The sequence below is a fragment of the Crinia signifera genome, chromosome 4, assembly GCF_055691185.1.
Source record: "Crinia signifera chromosome 4, ASM5569118v1, whole genome shotgun sequence".
Taxonomy (NCBI): Eukaryota; Metazoa; Chordata; class Amphibia; order Anura; family Myobatrachidae; genus Crinia; species Crinia signifera.
Window position 1 is genome coordinate 308,284,141 of NC_139220.1, and position 26,471 is coordinate 308,310,611.

The following is a 26,471-nucleotide window of genomic DNA, read 5'->3' on the forward strand; positions in this document are numbered from 1 at the left end:
TGCAGGGAGTGCAGCTTCTATGGGGCCCAGAGCTGAGAGGGGCCACCTCCCCTGTCACAGTTACATGTGTTATATGCAGGGGTGTAGCTACCATAGGTGCAGGAAGTGCAGCTGCTATGGGGCCAGAGCTGAGAGAGGCCACCTTCCCTGTCACAGTTACATGTGTTTTATACAGGGGTGTAGCTACCATAGGTGCAGGGAGTGCAGCTGCTATGGGGCCCAGAGCTGAGAGGGGCCACCTTCCCTGTCACAGTTACATGTGTTTTATACAGGGGTGTAGCTACCATAGGTGCAGGGAGTGCAGCTTCTATGGGGCCCAGAGCTGAGAGGGGCCACCTCCCCTGTCACAGTTACATGTGTTATATACAGGGTGTAGCTACCATAGGTGCAGGGAGTGCAGCTGCTATGGGCTAGAGCTGAGAGGGGCCACCTTCCCTGTCACAGTTACATGTTTTATATGCAGGGGTGTAGCTACCATAGGTGCAGGGAGTGCAGCTGCTATGGGGCCCAGAGCTGAGAGGGGCCACCTTCCCTGTCACAGTTACATGTGTTATATACAGGGGTGTAGCTACCATAGGTGCAGAAAGTGCAGCCGCTAATGGGGCCAGAGCGGAGGGGCCACCTTCCCTGTCACAGTTACATGTGTACTATACAGGGATGTAGTTACTGGGTGTGGTATAGGGTTCCGACAGTCGGGATCCCGACTGCCCGGATTCAGACAGCATGGCGAGCGCAACAAAGCATGGTGACCAATATCTCTGGATTCTATTATCATGTAGAGTTTATGTCTGGTAAATGATGTCCTGCAGTGTGCTGGGGGGAAACAATGGGGCAGATGTATTAAGCCTTAACAAGAGATAAATGAAAAGGTGATAAAGAGAGATAAACGTCCAGCCAATCAGCTCCTTACTGACATGTTTCAGGCTGTGTTTGAAAAAAGTCAGTAAGGAGCTGATTGGCTGGACATTTATCTCTCCTTATCGCCCCTGCATTTATCTCTTGTTAAGGCCTAATACATCTGCCACATTGTCTCTTACCCTGTATTCACCAACATGTCTGACTGTTTTCCTATAGCGTTTAGATCATTATCAGACATCATACAGCATGCTGTGATTTTGGCCCAGTTGCTGTGATAAAAGCTGCAGTAATTCTGTCGGTGTGACCTATATTACACAGCGGCATTACTCACCCGTGTCCAATCTCTTCTGCTCCCGCAGGTTACATTCAACAACTCGTCTATCGTAAAAAAGACAATTCCTACGCCGCATTCAAGGACCGGCCGGCCAGCACATGGTAACCAATGTCATTCTATGAGGCATTTCCTAATGTGATGCAGAGGCTTCTATGTGCTAAGCCTTGGAGAGCCATAAAGGGCCTGATTCAGGTTCATTCGCTAAGCAGCAGTCTTTTGCTGCTTAGTGAGCTTGCTAATGCTGCCCGCTTGCCAGCCGGCGGAACGCCCGCTCCCTGACGCTGAGCAAATATATGCTCCGCTATGCGAATGGCTTTGTATGCTGACACATCCTTGGGCATGGGAGCGTATGGCCATTTTAGCCATTAGCAAATAAAAGTCCAAGAACGGGGCGGGCACCCATGCCCTGTGACATCATGCGCCCTCCCCGTGCAGGCTTCGACACACCCTCATTTACATGGGATGCCCAGCGTTTTTCTGTTTGCACTCACCGTTTTTGTGGGCATGCCAAGGGCATCCCCATGCTCCAGCCTCGTGTCCACCCACTGCCCGCTTCCAGAGTCGCACCATCGGTCTGAGGACCGAATTCGGGTTCGGCCGAGCAAACCTAAATCATCCCCAATGTACCAGCCAATCAGCTCCTAACTGCCATGTTTCAGTCTGTGTTTAAAAAAATATTACCGTTAGGAGAAGGTTGGGTGGTGCTTTATCCCTCTTTCCAAGGCTTAGAACTATACCGCTCACACTGGCCCTGTCTTCCCAGGCTCACCGCTTACGTAGGCAAAGTATTTGCCATGGCTCAGCCCCTGATGGACGTGCAAAGCGACGTTCTTTGTGGTGCGATTAAGTGGTTGATTCTGGAGAAACAAAAACCGGACGGGTTATTTAAGGAAGACGCACCAGTCATCCATCAGGAGATGGTGGTATGTACCTCATGCTCCTCTTGCAGGAAGCTCAGAAACTTGCGGACATTGTGCTTTTGATTGGAATGGTCCATAATCTCTACCAGATGGCCTCTTTTTTTATTTTATGCTGTTATTCATATTTGTTTTTTGGGTGTGGAATAATAAATCAACGTTCAATATGTTGGCACCATAAGGTCGAAAGAGACAGAGATTACAGAAGGGTCGACAGAGTAAAAAGATCAACATGAGGATGGTTGACATACAATTTTTTTTTTTTGTTTGGGGGTGGGGGGGTTGTTATTTTATATGTTTAACCCCATATGAACCAAATTAGTAGAAGTGCTTCTTATCGAGGGGTCACATCGCTTGCCATGCTTCTGGGTTACTAAGGATAATACTAAGGATAATACATTGTGACATAGGTATTAAATCTGGCAAAATATTTAACTGTTTATTTATCATCCACCACCCATTTTTTTGTAGACTTGCCTTAACCATGTTTCTCCATATAAACGAGGATAATGGTCCTATTATTTGATTTAAATCTACTATAGTCCTGGGTTGCCTACCCTCCCGGAATGGCCAGGAAGCTCCCGGAAAGGTGGACAACCCTCCTGGATACCGGCACTCCACCCCCTCCCCCACATCTCCCCCACGGTAGTGTTAATTTGCCGCAAATCACGGCCTCTCAGGGGGCAGAGGCGGGGCTAAATATGCAAATCATGTAATTTAGCCCCTCCACAAAGACCCACAAATTGCAGGATTTGCAGTACTGAGGGCGGGGCTTGATGACGTCTACATCAGTCACCGCCCCCCCCCCCCCCCCGAAGTGCCGCTGACAATCTCCTCTCTAACCTTCTCCCAGAGTAGGCAACCCTGATATAGCCCAGCAGTAACAGTAATGACACAGTCTGAGCGGCTGTATTAGTCTGGGATTGCTGCCTGGGTCTCCTTGTTACCCTGAAGGACGTATAAGTGATCTGAATTTATGTCTTCCACCCCTCAAACTTAGGGGCTGACTCAGACTTGTCCGTACAGGTCCAAATTCGGCTCAGTCCCCAATGGTGGGGGACTGTGCAAGTGCATAGGTGTATATATGTGTAAACTGCCACAGCGAGCGTCTTCGGTGAAATTTTAATTTGCTGAGGCGCTTGCTGCCTGATTGACACCCAGCCAATCAGAGTGGCTGCCAATATGCAAGCTCTGATTGGCTCACCAGCCGGTGCTGCATTTTTATTGGCATCCGGCATCCTGAGTTGAAGAAGCCTGCACTCCAGGACCTCTGGGCTGCAGCTCAGTGGAAGGGGAGATAGGGGAGCAGGAACCGGGTTACGTTAAGTCAAGCAAGGAGGGGGGGGGGGGCAGGGCCCAGACTGGAAAGGAGTCCCAGGCCCCAAAATTCCTGACGGCAGGCCAGGGTCTAAATAGGACCCTTAATCTAAAGATATAGTAGAGTAGTAGAATACGTGGCACTTATTGTGGGGAATCTGCCGGATCTGTACCGTATAGGGTCTCCCAAAAATACCCCAATAGACAATAGTACAAAAATGGTGGGTGGTACAGATTCCTGGGCGCTGCCCTTTGTTTTGGGCCAGCAAAATATATATATATATATATATATATATAAAATGTGAAAACGATTAACTTCACAGGAATCTGTACCACCCACCATTTTTGTACTAGGGCCCTTAATCTGATCCTCCTATCCTGCCTCCGTTCCCCTCCGTTCCTACTTATCCTATTGTTTTTCGTTTGTCCACCCACCTCCTTTTAGTACAGTATGTTAACTCTTATGAGCAGGGCCCTCCTTCCTCACGTACTCACCCTACCTCATTACCTCACCAGCGCTCCTGCCCTGTTCTTCCCTTCCTCTACTTCATCTTCAGTCTCCTCGAAAATTTTGACACCTACTTCTGAACTGATGCTGATTTTAGTTCTACCAGCTATACCCCTATTTATACTGTATTTTTCAACACACCCTGTACGCTACCTTGTAATTTGTTTTTTGTTTGCTATGTACGGCGCTGCAAACTCTTTGTGGGGCCTTATAAATAAATGTACTACTACTACTACTACTACTACTACTACTACTACTACTACTACTACAATAATAAGGCATTCTAGAGTCTCAGTAAGAAATGTGTCTATTTGACAATGTTGTAATGCCAAAACTCAACACAAGATGTCACCACAGCCTCTTCTATATCTCCTCACCCAGGGTGGACTCAAGGGATCACAGGAACCAGACGCTGCCCTCACAGCCTTTGTCCTCCTTGCCATGCTAGAGAGTGAGAGGACCTGTTCTCCTACCATCAATGTGAGTGTTTCATTCAGAGTTAGATAATGGGAATATAACGACCATACATATAATAATAATAATAATAATAATAATAATAATAATAATGAGAACAGTGGTTTGAACAAGTATTTTTTATCCCATGACAGAGCATGAAGATGAGTATTGAGATGGCAACCAGCTTCCTGTTGGGCCTGTACCCGGATCTAAAAAAACCATACACCATCGCAATCGTCACCTATGCCCTGGCTAAGGCTGGAAGCATCGACAATGCAAATAAGCTGCTCACTGCCACCACAGGTACTGAGAGCTGCAGAAGGTTACGTATCCTCTTAGATAACACCTGCCCAGGCAGACATCCCCTGCTCAGAGCACCCACCGACCATCAGTATAGTTTCAGGTTTAAAGGGTCTGTGCACTAAATCGTGGAGAGAGATAAAGTGTTTGACAAGTGACAGTTAGGGATGGTTGGCTGGTACTTTAGCTCTCTCCACTCTATCATTTTTTGCAGCTTAGTACATCTGGCCGAATCGTGAGACCAATCTAGCTACTGTAAGGGCTATTTCACACACTCCGGCTCCTGCCAGGCGGCGAAAACCCCTACGACCAGGAAGCCGTGCAGCACACAGCAGTTTAGAATGGAGGGGATGGCCACAGCCCGGCAGCCGTCCCTTCCAGTGGTGGAATTTGGCAGCAACCGGGCGGCTGGGCCGTGGCTGTCCCGTGTGAATGGACACAATAGTGTCCAATAACAATTACTGTGCACGGCACGGCTTTTGGCCGTGCGGGATTTCGCCTCCCGGCAGGAGCCGGAGTGTGTGAAATAGCCCTAAGCAATGTCGCCCCTACCTGTTGCTGCAGTGTATTCAGTCCATGTGATGAAGCCGCACTCTGGGGAAAAGGGGACATGGCCTCTCAGGTTGGGGGTGTAGCTTTGAGGCCCGAACACCCATTTTCATCGTTGCAGAGAGTTTGGGAGGATGCAGCCTGGCCCCGGAGAGAGTTTTGGCTGCAGTGCCAGCTCCTCCACGGTTCCAGATTATAAGATCTAAAGTTTCTAGATAGTCAATAGGCCAACACCAAAATATCAACATAACAAGGTCAAAACCCTCCTACAGAGACAAGAGCTAGGTTCTGCACTTAATGTTGGCACTGTGGTGTCAGCCCTCGGCGGGTGACACCCAGGTGCGGCCCGCACCCCCCTATTGACATCGTTGACTATGAGATAAAATATCAGGCTCCTAGGATCTCACCACCTTCCATCTTCTAGCGACTGTGCCCATAGATTATGATTGCCCTTGGCTGTTGACCGATTGGACCTCTCTCCCCAGACAAGCTGCAGTGGGAAGAACCAGGGTCCAGATTCATCAGTCTCGAGGGGACCAGCTACGCTCTGCTCGCTCTGCTGCATCTGAAGCAGTACGATCTAACTGGACCCATTGTTCGCTGGATAAATGAGCAGAGATATTACGGAGCGGTGTACGGCTCCACACAGGTATGGCTGGTTCTCCTGTTTCGTGTCTTCTTCTGGATGCTGATCCTAGTTATCTTGGGATTGTTGAATATAATTTTTAACTTGTTTCTTTCTTCTCCTTTAGGCTACCATCGTGATGTTCCAAGCTTTGGCTCAGTACCAGATCGATATCCCATCTCTCAATGAGTTAGATCTGGATGTTTCGCTCCATCTTCCTGAGAGAAGGATGCCTTTAATTTACCGCATCGATACGGCAAGCGCTATGTTGGCGCGCTCTGCAGAGGTGAGAGATATGGACTTTATCAGGATAACTGGGGGTCTGCTCTATGATTGGAGGGACTAAATGCATACAGATGACCGGCGGCGGGGATGCCTTGCGGTCAGAGTACCGACGCTGGCATCCTGATGGAAGGAATCCCCACAGAGGTTTGGTAAACATACTTACCTTCCCCCTGTGCTCAACACCCCATCCATAACACTACCAACCTGCAGCCTTACCCTAACACCCTCCCCCAGCCTAACCCTACCCGCTAGTCCTGTACCCAGAAGGTGCATAGGAAGTGCTCACCAGCTGTCACTTTTTCCAGAGCACAATGGTGATGCATTATAAATAGCCGGCGGACGTTTTGTCTCATTACTCCGAAATGAAGTAACCAAATACAGCGCCAAGAAAAAAACACATTATACAGATGGAGCCACATTCATCTATCCTGCCTATGGCGTCTGGCCCGACAACTCCCCACAGCGCGCCTAGTCACACGGCAGCACAATAAGTAACTGGATTATTACAATACCAGCGATCATCCACCAGATGTCGATTTTTTAAATCACAACTGCGCATGTGTCAGCTGTCTAATGCAAAGCAATAGCGAAAGAATCCGGAACATGTGTGCGTGAAGTGTCCACTGAATTGCATTGTAGCGCAAGAACTACGTTACTGTACTGTTCAGTTTGTTAGATAAACACTTTTTTCAGAAAATACTTTTACATAGACGTTCGTCTCGTTACGCTAATTATAACGGGCTATGGGGATAAATGAGCGGGTATACAGTACTTTGGCAGAGAATGCAATGCGCATGCATCCCATCCTCGCAAACGGCGCGCCGAGACAGGTTGCTGCGGCGTGACATCATAATGTAGGTTCCACTGGTTAGGACACTGCTGTCTTTGGGTACAGTACGAGCAGGCCAGACTTGAGCACCGCCAAGACTTGAGCAGGCCAGACTTGAGCACCGCCAAGACTTGAGCAGGCCAGACTTGAGCACCGAGGGAGTTAACAAAATGACTACTGGGTGCCAGCCAGGGCTTCATGGGAGCCCACAACTATGGAGCTAGCAATGGTATAGGTTACACTTGTGTAAGGGCCCTGCTGTACGTGCGTCTCATTACACTACACTGGTTAAACACAGAATTACGCTACAGTATTAATAACGTACAGTACGAGCAGGCCAGATTCGAGCACTGAGTGGGTAAACAAAATGGCGACTGGGATTCAGCCAGGACTTCATGGGAGCCCACAACTATGGAGCTATCAACGGTATAGGTTGCACTTGTGTAAGGGCACTGCTGTATGTGTGTCTCATTACGCTGCACTAGTTAAACACAGAATTATGATACAATATGAATGACATACAGTATGAGCAGGCCAGACTCGTGCATCGAGCGGGTTAACAAAATTGCTATCAAGCGCGAACCAGGGCTTCGTGGTGTTATCAGGATATTATAATTCTATAAACCTCTCCCGTTACAGACCAATCTGAATATGCAGTTTTCAGTGACAGCCAAGGGGAGAGGACAGGGTACACTAACGGTAAGTGCCGCCATAACACAGAAATAGTCTCCTCACCCCTTCTGGAATTGACTATGAGATAGAGAGTAAAGAACATTAAACCATCAACCACAAATGCTCATTTTGTAAATTGTTTTGACTTGCAATGTTCTCACTACTTGTGCATTATAGTTCTTAACTATTATCAATGAGAGATTTGCAGTACAGGGTTCTAACCCCCCCACCCCCGGTCCAGGGCTGCCATCAAGGGAGGACTGCAAGAAATCCAGTCCCGGCCCAGAGAGAAAGGGAGGTCCCACCAGGCACATCAACGGTTCGAGTAGGAACCCTGCCAAATTCTGATAACAGTCCTGATTTTGGCCATGGCAACCAATAAGATTTTGTCTATCATTTTGTAGAATGCAATAAGGAATGACAGACAGAATCTGATTGGTTGCTATAGGAAACCATCTCCACTTTTCTTTTTTGGAAGACTAAATTTAGCCCTTAGATCCCCCGAGGAGATCCAATCCAAACCGAGTCCTGGTTCGGATCTTTCCGCAGTTTTTGTTTTGAATTTTAAGACCCTCATTCTGGTTAGCGAAGAGCTTCTTTGCGGGCGTCTTCGAAGACTTGCATAGTCTCCGTGGCATTTGCCAGGGGGGTGGGGATAGGATGGAGGTGGGCAGGGGGCTGATTGTCCCCATGTGAATGCGTGCAGGCACCTGGCTTCCGGAGGCAGCCGGTTGACATAAACAGGCATCAGCCGCCTGCCCAGTTCTCGGAGCAGGGTGCTGCCAGTCTAAGTCAGCACAGACTGACTTAGATTTGTGAGCACTAGAGATATAATTTGAAATGGCTGGCGGGCGGCATCTAAAGGCACGATAAGCAGCAAACTACCGCTGTTTAGCGAGCAAAACAGAATGACCCATTAAATCCAAAGTTTTGGTTATGAATTTAAAAAATGACAGCTGTTTTCATCCATTTTGAAGAGATCCAAAACCCAAGACTTGGATTTTAAATCCAAATTCCAAACCAAATCACTGGATGGTGGTTTTGCCAAATAAAAACCTGACAATGAATTTTGAACCGTAACTCAATACACAACCATACAGATAAAGCCTTTATAGATATTTTTGAAAACTTTTACTTTGCATTTAACATATTACTAGAAGATGGCAGGTTTATAAACACATACACACACGAGAGGACAGCCATGGTATCCCGATGATCACCGACTAGAACAGTTGGGAGATGATGACCACACTCCCCCATTGGCTGTAATGCCTGACCTAGTTCAGTTCTGTCTGTTAGATGGGGTGAGGGAGAAAAATGTTAAATTAAAAAGTATTTTTTTAATGTATATAACATTGCCTGTGCTTATCAAATACTATGCCACAATCTAAACCACAGAGCCTTGAATTGATAATATTACTGACAGTACATTGTCATAACTTGTTACTTAGGTGATGTCAGTATATCATGCCCTTGAGACAGAGAAGGAAAAAAAGTGCAAAAACTTTGACCTTTCCGTGAAAATTAAAGAAGAAGCCAATGGTAAGTATGGTAACTCACTGACCTCTTTAAATATGGGGAAAAAAGAACCAGGTCTTTAATACACCCATTCCTGTTTTCCACTGAATCGGTTTATAGGTCTATAAAAAGGACTTTCTGCGGTATTACACAGACCTTGTTTGTCCACCTTGTTATGGACCTATGACTCATAGGATGGCTACATAGATGTTATGGATGTTAATTTGGTTCAATATTGTTATGGCCTTAACTGTAGCGTGAGCTCATTAGTTCTTTAATGCTACCGATTCTCAGATCTACCACTCCTTTCCTGTCCTCTCCCGCTCTCTCCTCACTCATATCTCCAGCTGTCTCTCTGCTATTTCTTCTTGGAAGTCCCTGTGCTTTCTTATACTAAACATGTCTGAGACTGAGATGACCATCTTCCCACCCTCCCCCACAAACTCACCTCAATTTCATTATCTACTGACATCACAACTATCTGCTCTAGCCCCCAATTGTGCTGTCCTTGATTCCTCCCTCTCCTTCACATCACAAATTCAGTACCTCTCACAGTCCTGCCATTTCCATCACAGAAATATTTCCAGGATCAGACCCTTTTCTCATCCAGGGCGGGATGTATTAATATACATCGCCGCCCGCCGCAATGCCAGCGCATATGTACTAACATATGCGGCTGGCATCGCGGTGCGGTAATGCAGACCCACTGCGATACCTGTACTGTGTTGTGCGGGGGGGTCTCCGTTTCCTCCCTGCCGCCTCCTGCTGCCTTCACGCCGGGGACAGCTAAGCAGGCTGTCCCCGGCGCCTCCTCCTCCCCCCTACAGCCGGAAGGATGTCCGGCTGAGTTGCTAGGGGGAGGAAGGGCTTACCTTCCGGGGTCCAGGAGGACCTGGAAGAAGGTAAGCCCAAGGGAGGGGGAGAGGGGGGGTCGGCGAGGTTGCGGCGGGAGCGGCGAAAAGAAGCCCTTAGCCTTCTATAGGGTATCACCACCCTGGCCGGCGAAATCGATGCGGCTGGGTAATAGTACATATGAAAATTCTGTAAAATGTGTGTTTTACCGCATTTTCATTTTGATACATCTCACCCCCAGGGTGCTAATAAGACCCTCATCCACTCACTGGTCATCTCCGGACTGGACTACTGTAATCTCCTCCTATGTGGCATCCCTGACAAACGCCTCTCTCTATTCCAATCTATTCTCCATGCTGCTTCCTGACTCATCTTTCTCTCCGAACGTACTATGAGCCTGATTCTGGTTCACTCGCAAAAGCAAACTCCTTCTTTAATGGACAAAACCATGTGCACTGCAGGGGGGGGGCAGATGTAAAATGCAGAGAGAGTTAGATTTGGGTGGGGTTTGTACTTCAAGGTGAAATCTATATTGCAGTGTAAAAATAAAGAAGCCAGTATTTACCATGCACAGAAACAAAATAAATGTAACTCTCTCTGCACATGTTACACCTGCCCCCCCTGCAGTGCACATGGTTTTGTCCATTAAAGAAGGAGTTTGCTTTTGCAAGTGAACCAGAATTAGTCCCTATGTTCACCTCCCCTCTCTCACAAGCCCTACACTGGCTGCCCTTAACCTACCAGTATATTTTTGGATTCTGGGAGGAAACCGGAGGACCCGGAGGAAACCCACGCAAGCACAGGGAGAATATATAAACTCCACACAGTTAGCGTCATGGTGGAAATCGTACCCATGACCTCAGTGCTGTGAGGCAGTAATGCTAACCATTACACCGTCCCTGCTGCCCGTGCTACCTATGTAAAACAGGCAGTGTTCTTTCACAAAGGAACTATTATTGGCATCAGTGAATCTTACTAGTTTACTAGTTACTGATGTTTGTAATCCAGGTCACTTCCACCACACCTGGATGTGAACCAATCGAAATCTCTCTATACATATTAAATCTGCCCCACCTGCTGCTAACCTTGGTTTCACCAATGTGCATAATTACAGCTCTTACGCTTTCTTCCTTAACTCATGTTTATCCATTGCCTTAAGCCATATTTTGGGGGAAATTTACTAAAGGAAATTTGTAAAAAATAGGTGTATTTGTATCCAGAAACACACTTATTTTTGACATTTACTATCCCGAAAATACAGCAATTCGTATTCGTATTGATAGCACATCAATACGAATACGAATTGCCATATTTTCGGGATAGTAAATGTAAAAAATAAGTGTATTTCTAGATACAAATACACCTAATTTTTTTACAAATTTCCTTTAGTAAATTTCCCCCTTTATGTCTGCTCTGAATAAGGGTCAATAATTTAGGAACTATATAAGCGAGGGTGAGGCATAGCCAGATTAAGGGGGGGTGGCCAAGCCATACTGTACCCTTGGTCAGGGGCCCCTCCGGCCTGAGCACACTGACATCACTAGCTTTCCCTCTTATGCAGCAGCAGAACCAGGCAGCCAAAAGCAAGCAGGACAGTATGCAGTGCAGGCAGAGACACAGGAGTTTCCGATTCCATGAGCTACAGAAGGATTTTCCGACCAGCAGAGAGATATGAGGGTGGAGAGGAGCTGTAAGTGACATAGGGATCCCAGCTTTTCCCCACCTAGGTGCCTGGGTCCTGTGTAAGCTGTAATCTAATGATGAGGGTCTAGAGAGAGAAACACACACGGAGCATTGTGTCCCTTCTGGAATGGCACATGTCCCCCCCCCCCCCACCTCCCCCACCTTCCACCACGGGCCAAGGCTTAATCCGGCCCTGGGCTGAAGATACTACTTCTAGTAGACATATACTTGTGTACAGTACCCAGCACCTTAGACAAACATTATTCAAGCCAGGAAATGGACAGGTCCTCATTCAGAAATATAAACTGAAAATGCAGATTTAAATAAAACAAAAACAAATGAAAACTTTATTGAACAAATCGCGCATCTCATTGTAGTTTAGTATTTAACTCACAGTGAGTTCATACATTTGATTTCTTTTGTCATTGCACAGCTAAGAAGAATGAAGGGGTTTTGGACGTAATATCCATTGAGATCTGTGTAAGGTAAGGGATCTTATGTGTACTGTAAGTAGTATATCTATTTCTGATCAACAACGCCAATGACTTTATCTCTGTCTTAGGAAAAGCTCTGTCTGATGGGTGTGGTATGGAAGATCTACAGTAACTAGAGACACATTTATTAGGTTGACCACATAGGGTTGACAGGCATTAGGGTGATAGGGTCAAAAGGTTGACGGGTAAAAGGTATACCCTGGGGAATACATAGGGATGATCTGTGGGCAGGATGCGTGTGGTCAGTATACCGATGCCGACATCCTTCTGACTAGGGTTTGGTAGGTATACTTAGTTACTTCCTGCAGCCTAACCCTTCCCATTAGTGCCTGACCCTGACCTTCCCACTCCACTGCCTAAAACGCCCCATAGCCATCCTTCTAAGAGCCTAACCCCCCCTCCCCGAAGCCTAACCCTAACCACCGACCCCTCCCCGCAGCCCTACCCTAAGTACCCCGCTAGTACCTGAGTCTTATCCATCCCCTAGCATAGCCTGCCCCGCATACTTGCCATTGGGAAGCCGGCAGTCAGTATTCTGGTGTCCGCATCTCCATCAAAGTCAGGATTCTGGTGATGGTCTTCTGCACGCGAGTCAGGAATCTGCCATCGGTATCATGACTATGATCATCCTGACAGTCGGGATATTAACCTTACCCCAACCGCGGGTAAGTCAACAGCTACAAGAGGTTCATATGGTCAAAAGGTGACACAACAATGGTTGGCACAGTCCTCAAAATTTTTAAATGTTGGTTTAATATTGTGACCAAAATTAGTATCATTGTGTTTCCTCACTTGCTTGATGATTCACTCATCAAACTCCAGACAAGGTTACTATTCCCAATAGTGGTGCACACGGTAAGTCAAACAACAGTAGTAAAACATGTAAAGCCCCCAAAAACGATGGTGTTGACCATATATGTTTCGATCATTGACCATGGACAATTTGTACCTGTTGACCATAAGCATTGTCTACCTTTTAACTGTTGACCTTATGATCCTGCATGTTGACCATATGGCGAGGAGCAGTGCAACAACTTGCCGGCGTTAACCAAATCTTGACAAACACAAACGTCCTAAGTTTATTATAGATAGTCAGAATATGGTGATAGACGCAGTGCTGTAGCAGAAAGCCATCGATTTTTAATTCAGTGGTCCTTCTGATAGATCTAAATTGCTAAGGGTTTAGGTCTGATGGGACTTTTAAGGTTCTATGCAACTGGACAGGTGGACAGTAGTAGTCACCGGAAGTATCTCCAGATACATGAGAGAAGTTGTGCCCCTCAATGTGCCCTAGGCATGCCATCCAGGAGCGATGGTGCAAAACCAGTATGCTTTGTAAACTAAGTCCATTGATATGTTTTGTTGGCTCTAGAATTCTTAAAGCAAGACCTACATTCGTAAGGGCGGCAGGCAGCATTTATGGGCTAACTGGGTATCGAAGGTATGCTGCTTAGCAAGCCTTGCTGAATCAGGCCCAAAGTATGTTTCCCTATGATAATAAATGTTCTTTGTTTTTCTGGAGATATAAAAAAGATGTAGATGCCACCATGTCTATCTTGGATGTGTCCATGATGACTGGATTCACTCCAGATGTTGAAAGTCTGAACAAGGTGAGCTTCATGGCCTCAAACTATCGACAGTTGGTACCGTGCTTACTTTATCTATTATATGGTGACTCTCCTGTTATCCTTACTGACAGTTAATGAAGGGAGTGGACAAATTTATCTCCAAGTTTGATATTAACAAGGATTCAACGGATAAGGGAACACTTATCATCTACCTAGACAAGGTGAGGAGATGTGGATGTGTCATTATATCACTCTACTCATTGCCTTTTCCCTCCTCTGCTTATCTTATGTCTGTGGCTCCGGTCATATGTTGGGCAAGAACTGATGCCTAGAGCAGAGTCTAAATCCAAGAGCAAGTGGGCACTAATGTTGGTGGTGCCTGACTCTCCATGTAGCTCTCCTGCAATGTTATCTCTCTCCAAGGTTTATTACAGTACAAGTTCCCAGGGTGTGTACAGATGGGTCAGTGTTAAGTAACTTGGTCATAGTGTTTTGTGAGTGTCCTTTGGAGATGAGTTGCGTAAGGGGTCCTGGCACTTAGGATACTGGCGGTCAAAAGACCGTCAGCAGCATCCCGATGTTCAGGATCACCTTTCTTAACCTACCCCCTAAGTCTAACACCCCCCCCCCCCCTCTACAGCCTAACCCTAACCCTCCATCCTTAAGGGGTGTACACAGGGTGCGATTTTGATTATGCACTGGCGATTTTGTCTAGTCAGTAATGACTTAGCGGGGTCGCGCATGGAGATCGGATGCATGTTTAACACCATGTGATGTGGTCTGACCTTCCAGGCGAATTTGACTATCAAAATTGCCTGCCAAAATCTCATTGTGTGTACACCTCTTCAGTGCCCAACAGTACCCCCTTAGTGCCTAACCCTCTCCCCTGCAGTCTAACCCTAAATCTCCCAAACCCCCTTCCTCTGCAGCCTGGGGTTTGAGGTAGAAGCTGGTTGGCTGGTTGTTTATGACTCTACACTTTATCACCTTTCAAGGACTAGTACATCTGTGCCTTTGTCCCTCTCTCCACATTTGTAACTCCCTATTGGTTTCCATGACTTCTCCAGGTTTCTCACAAAGAGGAGGGGTGTATAAAGTTTGCCGCAAACCAGATTTTCCAGGTTGGCCTCATCCAGCCCGCATCTGTCACTGTGTATGACTATTACACCCCAGGTAAGGAACATTGCTTAGACTATGCAGGTGATTCAGAAGTGGACGCAGTTGCCACAGTAGCACATAAGTGTGTCCGACTTTGTCAATGACATCTGTCTTTAGACGCAGTCATTGGCAAAGACGCACCCGACACTGGTTGCCAGTTAAAAATTAGAAAACTATAATCTGCGTCTCTGCAACGTAATCATGGCGGTGCATATGCAGTGTGGCCCGGATGCATGCACAGAGGGAAGACATTGCCCGATGGCTTCCCTGCATGCATCTCCGCATCACCCCCTATGTCTTGTGTGCACCTGTGACTTTCTGTTCTGCTCTTCTTCCCCATGTAGAAAACCGCTGCACTAAATTCTACCATCTGGAAGAGGGCAGTAAGTTGTTGGGCAGGATCTGCCAGGATAAAGTTTGTCGCTGTGCCGAAGGTAAGTCACCAGAGAAAGGACCATGTATAAAATCAGTATATGAAATTGTGAAGTTGAGTTGATCTCACGAATATGTATCTAATCCAGTGGTTCCCAAACTTTCTTGAATCATGGCACCCTAGAAGTCCACCAACCTGAGGCACCATAGCCCCCAATCTGCCACAGCCTTGCAGTATCCCAGGGTACCTAGACACACAGTTTGGGAACCACTGAGCTTATCATTCATTCCTCAGTTACGTCACTGAAACAAATAAAAAACGATTTTGATAAGAAAGGATTTCCTCATTGGGTTCTCAGTAGAAATCATGAAAATAACTTATTTGCTGTCTTAGTTCAGGACAGAATAGACACATGCTACACTTTTCAGCGATGGCTCTACCCACGGATAGCATCCAGGTGACTATAGTCTGTGGGAAGATCCAGCCAAGTTCTTACTGGAACTATTACATATTCAAAGATGAGTTTGAGTGTGGGGATGCTTTTCTGTAAGGCCACAGCAGCCTGATTACTGCCTGATGACCATGTAACAATTGGTGGCCGCTTAAGCTGGGGGCCTTTCGTGTGGAAGGCCATCCCACCTGCTGTGTTTCTGTTCCCAACCAGAACCATCACTGTTGGTACCTGGGTTTGCTCCAACCCTAAGTAGCCTGCATCCTATTGCAGGCTTCATACCACAAGGGATCGTGGAAGTCAGCCTACTATGACGCTCCCCGGACACTAGATGGCAGACTTCTTTGTGTGTCTGCGCGTTTCCACCCTTTCAATAGAAAGAGTGGTCCACCAAACGGATACAGGTGGCTCAATCTGCCCACAGTTGATGCGAGTATGCCCAAACTTTCCACTGCTCATTTTGCAGAGATCCACAAGAGCCGTTTGCATCTCTTCTTATGCCTGAATCATTCCCATTGCATACACCCCTAATTTAGGGTCTGGTTCACAAATGTACTGCCTCCAACCTCTCGCCTCTCACCCAGATTGCCTTATTGTAGGCACAACCATGATCCTTCAGCAAGGCTACCTTTATTCATCATAAAGGACATCGTCCAATCCATCCATCTGACTCCTGACAATAATCTCTTGTGGATTTGTCTCTTCCAGGTAATTGTTTCATGCAGCAGCAAATCGAGGGGAAAATTAATGCCAGAGGTCGTATAGACAGAGCGTGCACACCAGGCGTGGACTATGGTGAGACATCTCTGCTCATCGCAAAGATGAGACTCATTGTATTCCGCATGTCACATAATTGCCATCAGCATTTCTGTTTGTTTCTCTGTAGTATTCAAGGCCCGATTGGATAAGATTGAATATAACGACAACTACGACAATTATGTGATGTTTATACATGTCGTCATCAAGGAAGGTGAGTAAATGTCTGTGTGTCATATGTTAAGTAAATGTTTGTCTAGTAATTTTTGTTAAAATAAATATTAAAAGTTAAATTTTAAAGAAACTCGTCAGTCGCTGGGGGGCCATTCACCCCTCTAACATTGTGTCACTAGCCCTGTAAAACGACAGTCCAAACCCGTCATTGGACAGAACATATAGACCCGCCCTAAGAGCAGGATCTAAGCCAAGTCCGTGTAAAGACACCCCACTCCATATTCCAAACATGGTACTTGTGTAGTACTTCCGGGTGTACGCTCGCCACGAAATATGTCCAAAAAAGTAACTTAACTCCATGCCAACATGGATAGTTCATACCTCCACTATCCATGTTGGCATGGAGTTGATTTTAAATAGCGTAGCGAGCCACCGAGCCCGCAGCATGGGCGAGCAAAGCGAGCCCCGCATGGGGACTCAGAAACTGCACAAGTACCCCAAACACTGTAACCAACACTGTACGGATGATCCACTGATCATCCCAGGTTATTTAAATAAAGAGTGCCCCAAGAAAAAGAGAATCTTTTCTTCTCCTGTGTCCATACTCCTAATTACTCTCTAGGGTGCACCTACACTCCTCGAATTGTCTAGAGAGCATTGCTCTCTCCCTTGCATAACATAGTTATTGTGGATTGACAAAACTATAGTAGAATTGCGTTCTACCACTTTACCTGTGCACCGGTCGATCTCCCCTTTTCCCTGACCTCACAGTTACGTCATTAAACACCCTGTACGTGGATTTATTGGTGAAGTAGGAGAGAGTGGATAAAGAAAACGCTATGTGTACATAGGGACCTACACTCAGGTCAGTGTGTTCCAATAAGGAACCCTCTGGAATTCTAGTAAACCCTATGGGAAACAGAGAGGATACCTATCTATAATACCATGAGCCACTATTCTAATCGGCGCTGTTTTTTTTCCCATATTTCTTTCTTGTTTTGCATATGAAGGAGTGGTGCTCTTTGGACAAGAAACCAGGCAGCAGATTTGAGAGCGCAGTAGAGCTGAGAAATTTTCTTTGGATTTTCATTTATGAGTACTCCCTCCTCTCAATTTGAAATACCCACAGTACTTATGAGTGGAGTGGAAGTGATCGGTATGCGTATCCTTACGCGTGTCCTTGTAGTATGGAGTAGCGGAGGGGTAGTATGCGGTCAGGAATCGGTTCCCTCTGTGTCTGGCTGCTGGCTTTGTACTGTCTCTGGGGATTCCGGTAATGCCTGTAAGACAGATGCCGCTGCTTCCTCCACCTTTCTTAGCACGTGGCAGATGATCACAGATGTCTGAGGGCCGTGAGAGTAGCTCCCAGTGGATTGCTGGTTGGGCAAAATCAGGGGGAGACGCTGATGATGCAGCAGACGGAACCGAAAGTGACGAAACCTGCTTCATCTCCATCAGTGGCGTAACTATAGTCCCGCAGCCCCCGCGGTGGCGGGGAGGCGCTAGGCAGGTGTGGGCGCCTGGGGGGTCTGCGGGACTATAGTTACCACCTGGTCCCGGCTCCTGCCCTCCCCCTCCTTACCCCATTGCCGCCGGCGCCGCTGCCTCTAACCCGACACGCAGATCTGTGTCGGGTGACGGGCGGTCCCCGGCTCCGGCTGCAGTGCTAATATAATAAGAGACACTCGGAAAATGGCTGCCCCCATACAGCATTAGCAGCGCCGGCGGCAATGGGGTAAGGAGGGGGTTAATATTTTTTTTGGGGGGGGGGGGCGCCCGAAATGTCTGGCGGGGGGGCGCAAAAAAAGTAATTACGCCTCTGATCTCCATGCCAATGGGAGATTTGTTCCACAATTGGGATACTTCTTCTTCCGCCATTACCATATTATTTTCAAGTACCCCCAACTTGTCTGCAGAGTAGCCCCAGGTGTACTAGTACCCCAGTTTGGGAACCACTGCTCCATACCTCTCTGGTGGGAATTCAAGTGTTTTTCAAGTGTTTTTCATACTCCATGGAACAATTCAAGTGTTGCTCTGTTTGGCTGCGCACAGCTGCCAGCAATGACATTACTTATATATTGTTACATCATTTTGACAGGCTGGTAACTAGTAATGCATAAATGCTGGACCGAAAGCTAAACACCATGGGAGCATGGATGATGTAATGGTTAGGTATTGGGTTCAATTCCCAACATGGCCCAACTGTGTGGAGTTTGTATATTCTCCCCATGCTTCCGTGGGTTTCCTCCAGGTACTCCGGTTTCCTCCCACAATACAAAGATATATTGGTTTAATTTGCTCCCAACAAAATGAACCCAAGAATGTCTGTGTGCGTGTGTATATGTGGTATATATATTGTAAGCTGCACTGGGGCAGGGACTGATATGAATGCTCAAATATTATCTGTAAATCGCTGTGGAATATGTGTGCGCTATATAAATAACTGGTAATAAACTCCAATTGGGAAGTATATATAGTATTATTGTATTCAGTTATTTGTATCTCAGCATTTTCCTTTATGAGTTGTAATTTACGTGTCTTTATTTCATGGCTTCAGGTACTGATCAAAATGTTCTGAATCAGCAACGGAACTTCGTAAGCCACAAAAAGTGCCGCAATGCCTTAAACCTCAAGGAAGGGCGAGATTACATGATTTGGGGAGTGGTATCTGACCTTTGGCTCCAGCCGTCTGGGTGAGTAACGGAACCCATCGGTCATTATACTCATATTAATTATTACAATAACCTACCCCAGTCGCCCTTGAACTTGTGCTGACTGATAAGCTGGGTACACATGTTGGACCTGCTCTGCAATTTATCTTATGTGAAGTGGTTATACTGATTCAGTTGGACAGTTGGGTAAATAAAGGGGTTGCCCAGGAGCTGTGGGTTTTACGAGGGTCCTGCCCTTCATTTCAATGTGGACATCAGCAGATCAGAAATGATCAACAATAATCTAGCCTACAGATGTGTCCTCATACATGCAGCTGGGTGGGGATAAAAGGGTCGACAGGCAATTGGTCATCAAAAGCCAACAGGCACATGGTCGACAAGGACAAAAGATGGAAAAGGTTGGCACAAGCAAAATGTTGGCCCAAAAAAAATGGTTGACACATAAAGAGATCGTTGTGAGTTCTTCACGGTTTTTGGGGTAAATGTCAACACCTGTTGGCGTGGACCCCCAATTAGTGTACCAAGCAGACTTGCAACCTGTTGATGTCCACCAGATGGTGCCAACCTATTGACCTAGACACGATCTATCATCCAGATACCGACTGAATGCCTAATTCAACCACGGATCACTAATTAGAGAATTTGGGAATTGAGCAATTATAGAACGAGTGCGCATGCGTACCGTTCTCATTGTGCAGGCACAAAAGGAATAACCGACTGAAAATGTAATGTAGCCTCAGTTTGACTGCCAGGACGTATTAAGGGTGGGTCTATGTCTATGATGTCAGTGCTGACCAATTCCAGCACATCTCAGTCACAGATTAGCGGCAGCCTCAGAGCTACTCCCACGGCAAAGATGCTTTGATATTCCGGGATTTGCGTATTGATCTGCGAGTGGATAGCGGTTTCCGCTCTCTGTGTAGCGCCAGCTTTCTCCTCTCAGTCAGATGCAATTACTACGATCAGCGGTCCATCCTGGATTAGGCCCTGAGTCTGTATAAGGAGCGGAACAGAACAGTTTAAACCAAAATCCTAACCATTATTTAGTACTTGGTTGACAGAAATGTGACTAAATAAAATGATCATAAATAGAGCTCCTGGTCCAGATAGCAAACAAACAAGGGTTCTAATAGAGCTAAACTCAGAAATAGACAGATCGTTATACTTAATTTTTATAGATTCGGTTCATCAGGCTCAGCACCAAGGGACAGGCGAACAGCAGATGTGGTGCCATTATTTAAAAAGGGAAGTAAAACACAACCAGGGCATTATAAACCTGTAACACTGACATTAATAGTGGGGGAACTACTGCATGGTATATTATGGGATAGTATACAGGATTCCTTGGTGTGCAATAAGATTATTAGTGAGGGCATGTATTTGTAAGGGATAGGTGAGGAAGTTAGTGGGAACTTAGACCATGGTAGCACAGTAGATGTGGTTTATTAGATTTTGTATAGGCCTTTGATACTGTGCCACACAAGAGGCTGGTCTACAAAATAAGGGAGCTGGGTCTAGGAAACAACATTTGTACTTGGGTCAAAAACTAGTTGTAAAATAGGAAACAGAGAGTTGGGGTTATTGGAACATTTTCAAATTGATCAGAAATGGTGGACCTCAAGGTTCTGTGCTGGGGACACTTATTTTTAATAATAAATGTTTAATAAATGCTGGTTTAGGGAGAATTTTTCAGATGGCACGAAACTATGTAAGGCAATTGAATCAGAGCAGGAAATAGTTTCTCTACAGAGGGACTTGAATAAACTGGAGGATTGGGTGGCGAAATGGAAGATGAGGTTTAACATAGATAAATGTAAGGTTATGAATTTAGGGACCGAACACAAATGGGGTAAATGTAAGGGAATCTTTAATGGAAAAGGATTTGGGGGTGCTTATTGATAGACTTAGTAACAGTGCTCAATGTCAAGCAACATCTGCAAGGGCCAATAAAGTATTAGCATGCATAAAAAGGGGAATAGATACAAGGGAAGTCAATGTCATATTGGCACTATAAAAATGGTTGTGACAGCCCCATCTAGAATACAGTGTACAGTTCTGGGTATTACTCCATAAAAATATATCTTAGAACTAGAAAGGGTTCAGAGAAGGGCAACACAATTGATTAAGGGTAAGGAGTCATTGGAGCTAGCCAGTATAGGCATGTTTACTTTAGAAAACTGTCAGGGGAATTGTTTACCTCAAAGTCTGTACACAAGACACATGGTCAACCCTTATGGTTAGAAGAGAGGAAGTTTTACATCCAGCAAAGGAAGGGTTTCTTTACAGTAAGGGCGGTTAAGATATGGAATACCCTACCAAGGAATGTTGTGATGGCAGACAATATTGTTGTATAAGAAAGGGTTAGACTCATTTTTAGTGGAAAAGACTATCAATATTTACAACCATTATTAAAATGTATAGTAGTGGATACAGAGAGAAATAGGACAGCCATCTTGGGTCATTAGGGATTTCAGGATTGAAACAGATTGGTGGTTGCTTCATCTGGGTCATTTTCAAATATAAGATAAGGACCGCAGGAGATCCAATTTAGATTGAACTTGATGGACTGGTATCTTTTTCAACCTCATAAGTTATGTAACTATGTAAACACTATAAATTCCTTTTGACCTTTCTATAGATATTCCTATATCATCGGAAAAGAAACATGGATTGAATGGTGGCCAAATAACAGAGAGTGCCAGATGGGGGAGAACATGAAGCAATGCGAAGATTTCAATGCAGTCTCTGAAGAGCTGGCGCTGACTGGCTGCCCATCCTAAAGACCACAACCCAAGATCTGGAACTAACCGGCTCCCTATCCTAAAGACCACAACCCCAACAGTTGGAGCTAACTGGCTGCCCATCCTAAAGACCACAACCCATGGGCTGGAGCTAACCGGTTGAAGACCGTAACCCTGATGGTTGGAGCTAACCAACCGTCCATCCTAAAGACTGCAACCCCTAGAGCTGGAGATAATCAGCTGCCCATCCTAAAGTCCGCAATCCCTAGAGCTGGAGCTAGCCAGCTGCCCATCCTAAAGACCACAACCCAAGATCTGGAACTAACCGGCTGCCCATCCTAAAGACCACAACCCAAGGGCTGGAGCTAACTGGCTGCTCATCCTAAAGACCGCAACCCTGATAGTTGGAGCTAAGCAACTGTCCATCCAAAAGACTGTAACCCCTAGAGCTGGAGATAACCAGCTGCCCATCTTGAAGACTGTAACCCCTAGAGCTGGAGCTAACCGGCTGCCCATCCGAAAGACCACAACTCCAACAGTTGGAGCTAGCTGGCTGCCCATCCTAAAGACCGAAACCCAAGATCTGGAGCTAACCTGCTGCCCATCTTAAGACTGCAATCGCAACAGTTGGAGCTAACCGGCTGCCCGTCCTAAAGACTGCAACCCAAGAGCTGGAGCTATCCGGCTTCCCATCCTAAAGACCACAACCCTGATAGTTGGAGCTAACCAGCTACCCGTCCTAAAGACCAAACCCAAGAGCTGGAGCTAACCGGCTGCCCATCCTATAGACCGTAACCCAAGAGCCAGAGAAAATCAGCTGCTAGTCCTTAAGACCACAACCCCAACAGTTGAAGCAAACCAGCTGCGCATCCTAAAACCTGCAAGCCCATAATCCTGCCTGCACAAATTGCAGCTTACAATATCTCACTGTACAAATGCTATATTTTAGATATTTTGCATCAATAAAGCATTTATTTGTTACATTTCCTCTACTGTGTACAGAGGGGTTATTATAAGAGTCATAGGGCCTGATTCATAGTTAAATTGAACTGAGTGGTTTGTCTATATGAGTGGGAGGACTGCACATTAGAAGGAAATGCTCTATGCATGTGCAGAACAGACATCACAATGAGTGTACCCTAAGCCACAGCCAGATTGACAGGCTGTGTCCGCTTGGGGACAGGAGGGTATGTTATCTGGGGGGGGGGGGGGGGGGTGCCATGGCCATGGCCATGGCCATGGCCTGCATCATCCAATACAGATTTACGGGCTCCGGAAGCCTGAGCAGCCTGGCTGTCCTGAGGAATGTGAGGGTTGCTCCAGTGGCGGCTGTTCATGCAAGTGAAATTATGCTGTGTCCTTGGGGGCAGCAGCACATTTAAGCACAGCAGCTGTGTCTAGATTCCCAGAAACTCAGCTCGCAAGTTAATTTCCATGGGCAGGTTGCTGTTGTACAGGTTCTGCTTTTGTGCACAGTATCCTCTGCATACATCAATACATATGGTCCAGGGGTATTTAAGGATATTAGTGGGCCCGATTATTTGGATCAAGCACAAAATGACAAGGAGGGGGGGTGTTATTCCATTTTCATATGATGGGTAGAGGGAGATACCTTGTAAAAGGCAGGGGGTGACAGGAGAGAACATTGGTGAGGGGAAGACAGTGATGCAGGGGTGACAGGGAATGGGTGATGGAAAAAGGCAGTAGCAGTAAGTGGCAGACAGTAGATGAAGCCAGAAACAGGTAGAGGGTGACATCAGGAAGAAGCAGTTGGTGACCCCAGGGAGAGGGTGATAACAGTGGGTGACAGGGAGAGAGTGACACAAGGGAGAGGGTGACAGCAGTGTGTGATGCCAGGGAGAGGGTGACAGGGGGAGCATGACACAAGGGAGAGGGTGACAGGGGGAGTGTGATACCAGGGAGAGGGTGACAGGGGGAGTGTGACAACAGGGAGAAGGTGACAGGGGGAATGTAAGACCGGGGAGAGGGTCACAGTCCCCCTGATACCAGGGAGAAGCAGTTGGTGACCCCAGGGAGAGGGTGATAACAGTGGGTGACAGGGAGAGAGTGACACAAGGGAGAGGTTGATTATGGTGGGCGACAGGGAGAAGGTCACAGCAGTGTGTGATGCCAGGGAGAGGGTGACATGGGGAGTGTGACACCAGGGAGAGGGTGACAGGGGGAGTGTGACACCAGGGAGAGGGTGACAGGGGGAGTGTGACACCAGGGAGAGGGTGACGGGGAGTGTGACACCAGGGATGGGGGTGACAGGTGTAAAAGTCGAGTTGCATATACACCACAATAGAATGGTATGGCTGCCATTTTGGATAGGTATGTAAATGGAATATAGGAACCAGGTGAAATAATAATGTGAACCCCGTGCGCAGCTGTACTACTATGTGCAGAAGAGAACAGATCGTTTCCAATTGCACAGCAAAGACCCCTGGACATGATGACAAGCCTGTGGACAAAAGAGACAGCTGTGCATTTATCTGGACCAATCAAGGAGAAGCGAAACCTGATCTCGACCAATAAAACTTTATTGCATTCCTTTGTGTGGACTCTATATCTTTTTGTGCAAGGAGCCAGAACATTTCATTTGCTTTTTATTCCCACTGTGAACAGGATCTCTGACTACAGTGCCCCGGTCCGGGGGAGGGACGCAAGCGTGAGAGACAGTAAACTGTGTCTTTTTCTGTGTATTTGTATGTGAGCCAATTGTATTTATATCTGTTTTTCCCCTTTTCAATTTATATTATTTGTATTGTAAGGTGATTTGTATAATCTGTTTCTGTAATCCCATGGTGTCCGCTAGGAACTTACATACAGATAGTGGTAGATGCTCAATTAGTTCAGTAATATTACTCAGGTGCATGAGGTAGGGGTTAATACTGAGTAAGTAAACAAGACCTTTTTTCCCCCAGCACACTGAATAGTATTAGTAACCAATCTTGAACACTACATGATAATAGAATTCAGAGATATTGGTTACATATACCTGCGCAGGTGTATGCTATGCCCCCAAGCCGCGTCAAGGCTTCTCTGTATATTGGGGGTCCCTAGCGCTATATCTAGGTGCAGGGTGCGGCACCCCAAAAACTATTATAAGCTAGGAAGCCCAGTGCGGCACGCCAGTGAGATACTAAACATAGAAACATAGAATTTGACGGCAGATAAGAACCACTTGGCCCATCTAGTCTGCCCCTTTAAGAGGGGTATTCAATGCCGCAGCGAGCGGCCGGCGAGGGGGTTAAACAGCGAGGATTGCTGAAAACCAGCGATCCTCGCTGTTTAACCCCCGCGCCGGCCGCTCGCTCTAATTAACATACTGGGGAAATCCTCGCCGTCACAGGACGGCGAGAATTCCCCAAAACAGCGAGACCCGCGGCTGCTGCAGAAAACTCGCAGTTTTTAGCCGCGGGTCTCGCTGGTTCAGGAGCCGCATCTGCCGATTCCCCCTCGCTCAAAAAACGGAGCGAGGGAGAATTGGCGGATGCGGAGGCTGTGTTGAATACTGTCAGGGTGAGTGGTGACAGCGAGCAGGAAGACCTGCTCGCTGTCACCACTCGCAAACAGCATTGAATACCTGCCTAAGTGTTAATAATTAGTGATAGGAAGCCAAAGCTGTATATAAAGAGAGTCCGCTAGGGACTAAAATATACGGTTAAGGACTTTGTACCCTTATTCTGGAATTTATACCGTCTCATGTATTATTCGCAATAAGCGGAAAGGTTTACAGTGATTTATACCTGGGGTTTTACTTATAACTAAGTACTGCGAAACGATACCGCTATCAGGGTATCGTTATCAGGTGTGTGCAACACAAAAAGGGTCGCTACGTGGCGCTACACTTTAGTTTGCCCGTAGTTAGGAAGAGAAAGGTTGTAAGTTTACGGACACTGTACGTAAACTGCGCACTACACTTATACATCGGTTTGATATTAATTAGTTATTCACAATAGATTGACTCAGGTTTAACCCTTCTTTTAACCTGGAATAAATTTCCAGGTTGGTTGACCTGGGTTTTTAGGTTTGGTGGCTTCACACCGCATGTCGACAACGCTGCAATAAACCGGGTTTAATGTGAGATCTCAAAGGAGTTTAAGCTTTGCAGTGGAGAAAAGGTCACCTAGAAGTGTTTCAGCTAAACAAAATCTACCCAGGAGCAACTATGTAATTAATATCTGTGCAAATTGTGGTTTGTTCAGGCAGGGTGAGGAAAAGTACTCTAGTTTGTTTGGGGGCATTCTTGTCAGTTATAAAAAGGAAACTTTAATGATATTAGGTAAAATCGGAATATAGGGGTAGATGATTCCCTATTGTAACACAGTACAAACATAACACTAACTGTAACACAATTAAAATACAAATAGGTGCAGTA

The 26,471-nt window shown here is 46.3% G+C and overlaps 1 protein-coding gene across 2 annotated transcripts in view; it reads left to right on the plus strand.

Moving 5' to 3' along the window:
• The window catches only part of LOC146075793 (A.superbus venom factor 1-like), a 262,596-nt gene that overhangs the window by 51,163 nt on the left and 184,962 nt on the right, over positions 1-26,471 (plus strand). The window contains exons 25-41 of one of the 2 annotated variants that reach the window (XM_083185391.1): positions 1,218-1,293; positions 1,956-2,115; positions 4,316-4,414; positions 4,543-4,693; positions 5,725-5,888; positions 5,992-6,150; positions 7,618-7,677; positions 9,102-9,192; positions 12,137-12,188; positions 13,720-13,807; positions 13,897-13,986; positions 14,833-14,938; positions 15,268-15,357; positions 16,456-16,542; positions 16,634-16,717; positions 19,235-19,370; positions 21,988-23,077. In XM_083185391.1, coding sequence (XP_083041517.1) covers positions 1,218-1,293; positions 1,956-2,115; positions 4,316-4,414; positions 4,543-4,693; positions 5,725-5,888; positions 5,992-6,150; positions 7,618-7,677; positions 9,102-9,192; positions 12,137-12,188; positions 13,720-13,807; positions 13,897-13,986; positions 14,833-14,938; positions 15,268-15,357; positions 16,456-16,542; positions 16,634-16,717; positions 19,235-19,370; positions 21,988-22,129 — 1,835 coding nt within the window. In that variant the 3' untranslated portion in view covers positions 22,130-23,077. Of the gene's footprint in view, positions 1-1,217; positions 1,294-1,955; positions 2,116-4,315; positions 4,415-4,542; positions 4,694-5,724; positions 5,889-5,991; positions 6,151-7,617; positions 7,678-9,101; positions 9,193-12,136; positions 12,189-13,719; positions 13,808-13,896; positions 13,987-14,832; positions 14,939-15,267; positions 15,358-16,455; positions 16,543-16,633; positions 16,718-19,234; positions 19,371-21,987; positions 23,078-26,471 lie in introns of those variants that run through there. The other variant, XM_083185392.1, reaches the window with a different exon arrangement.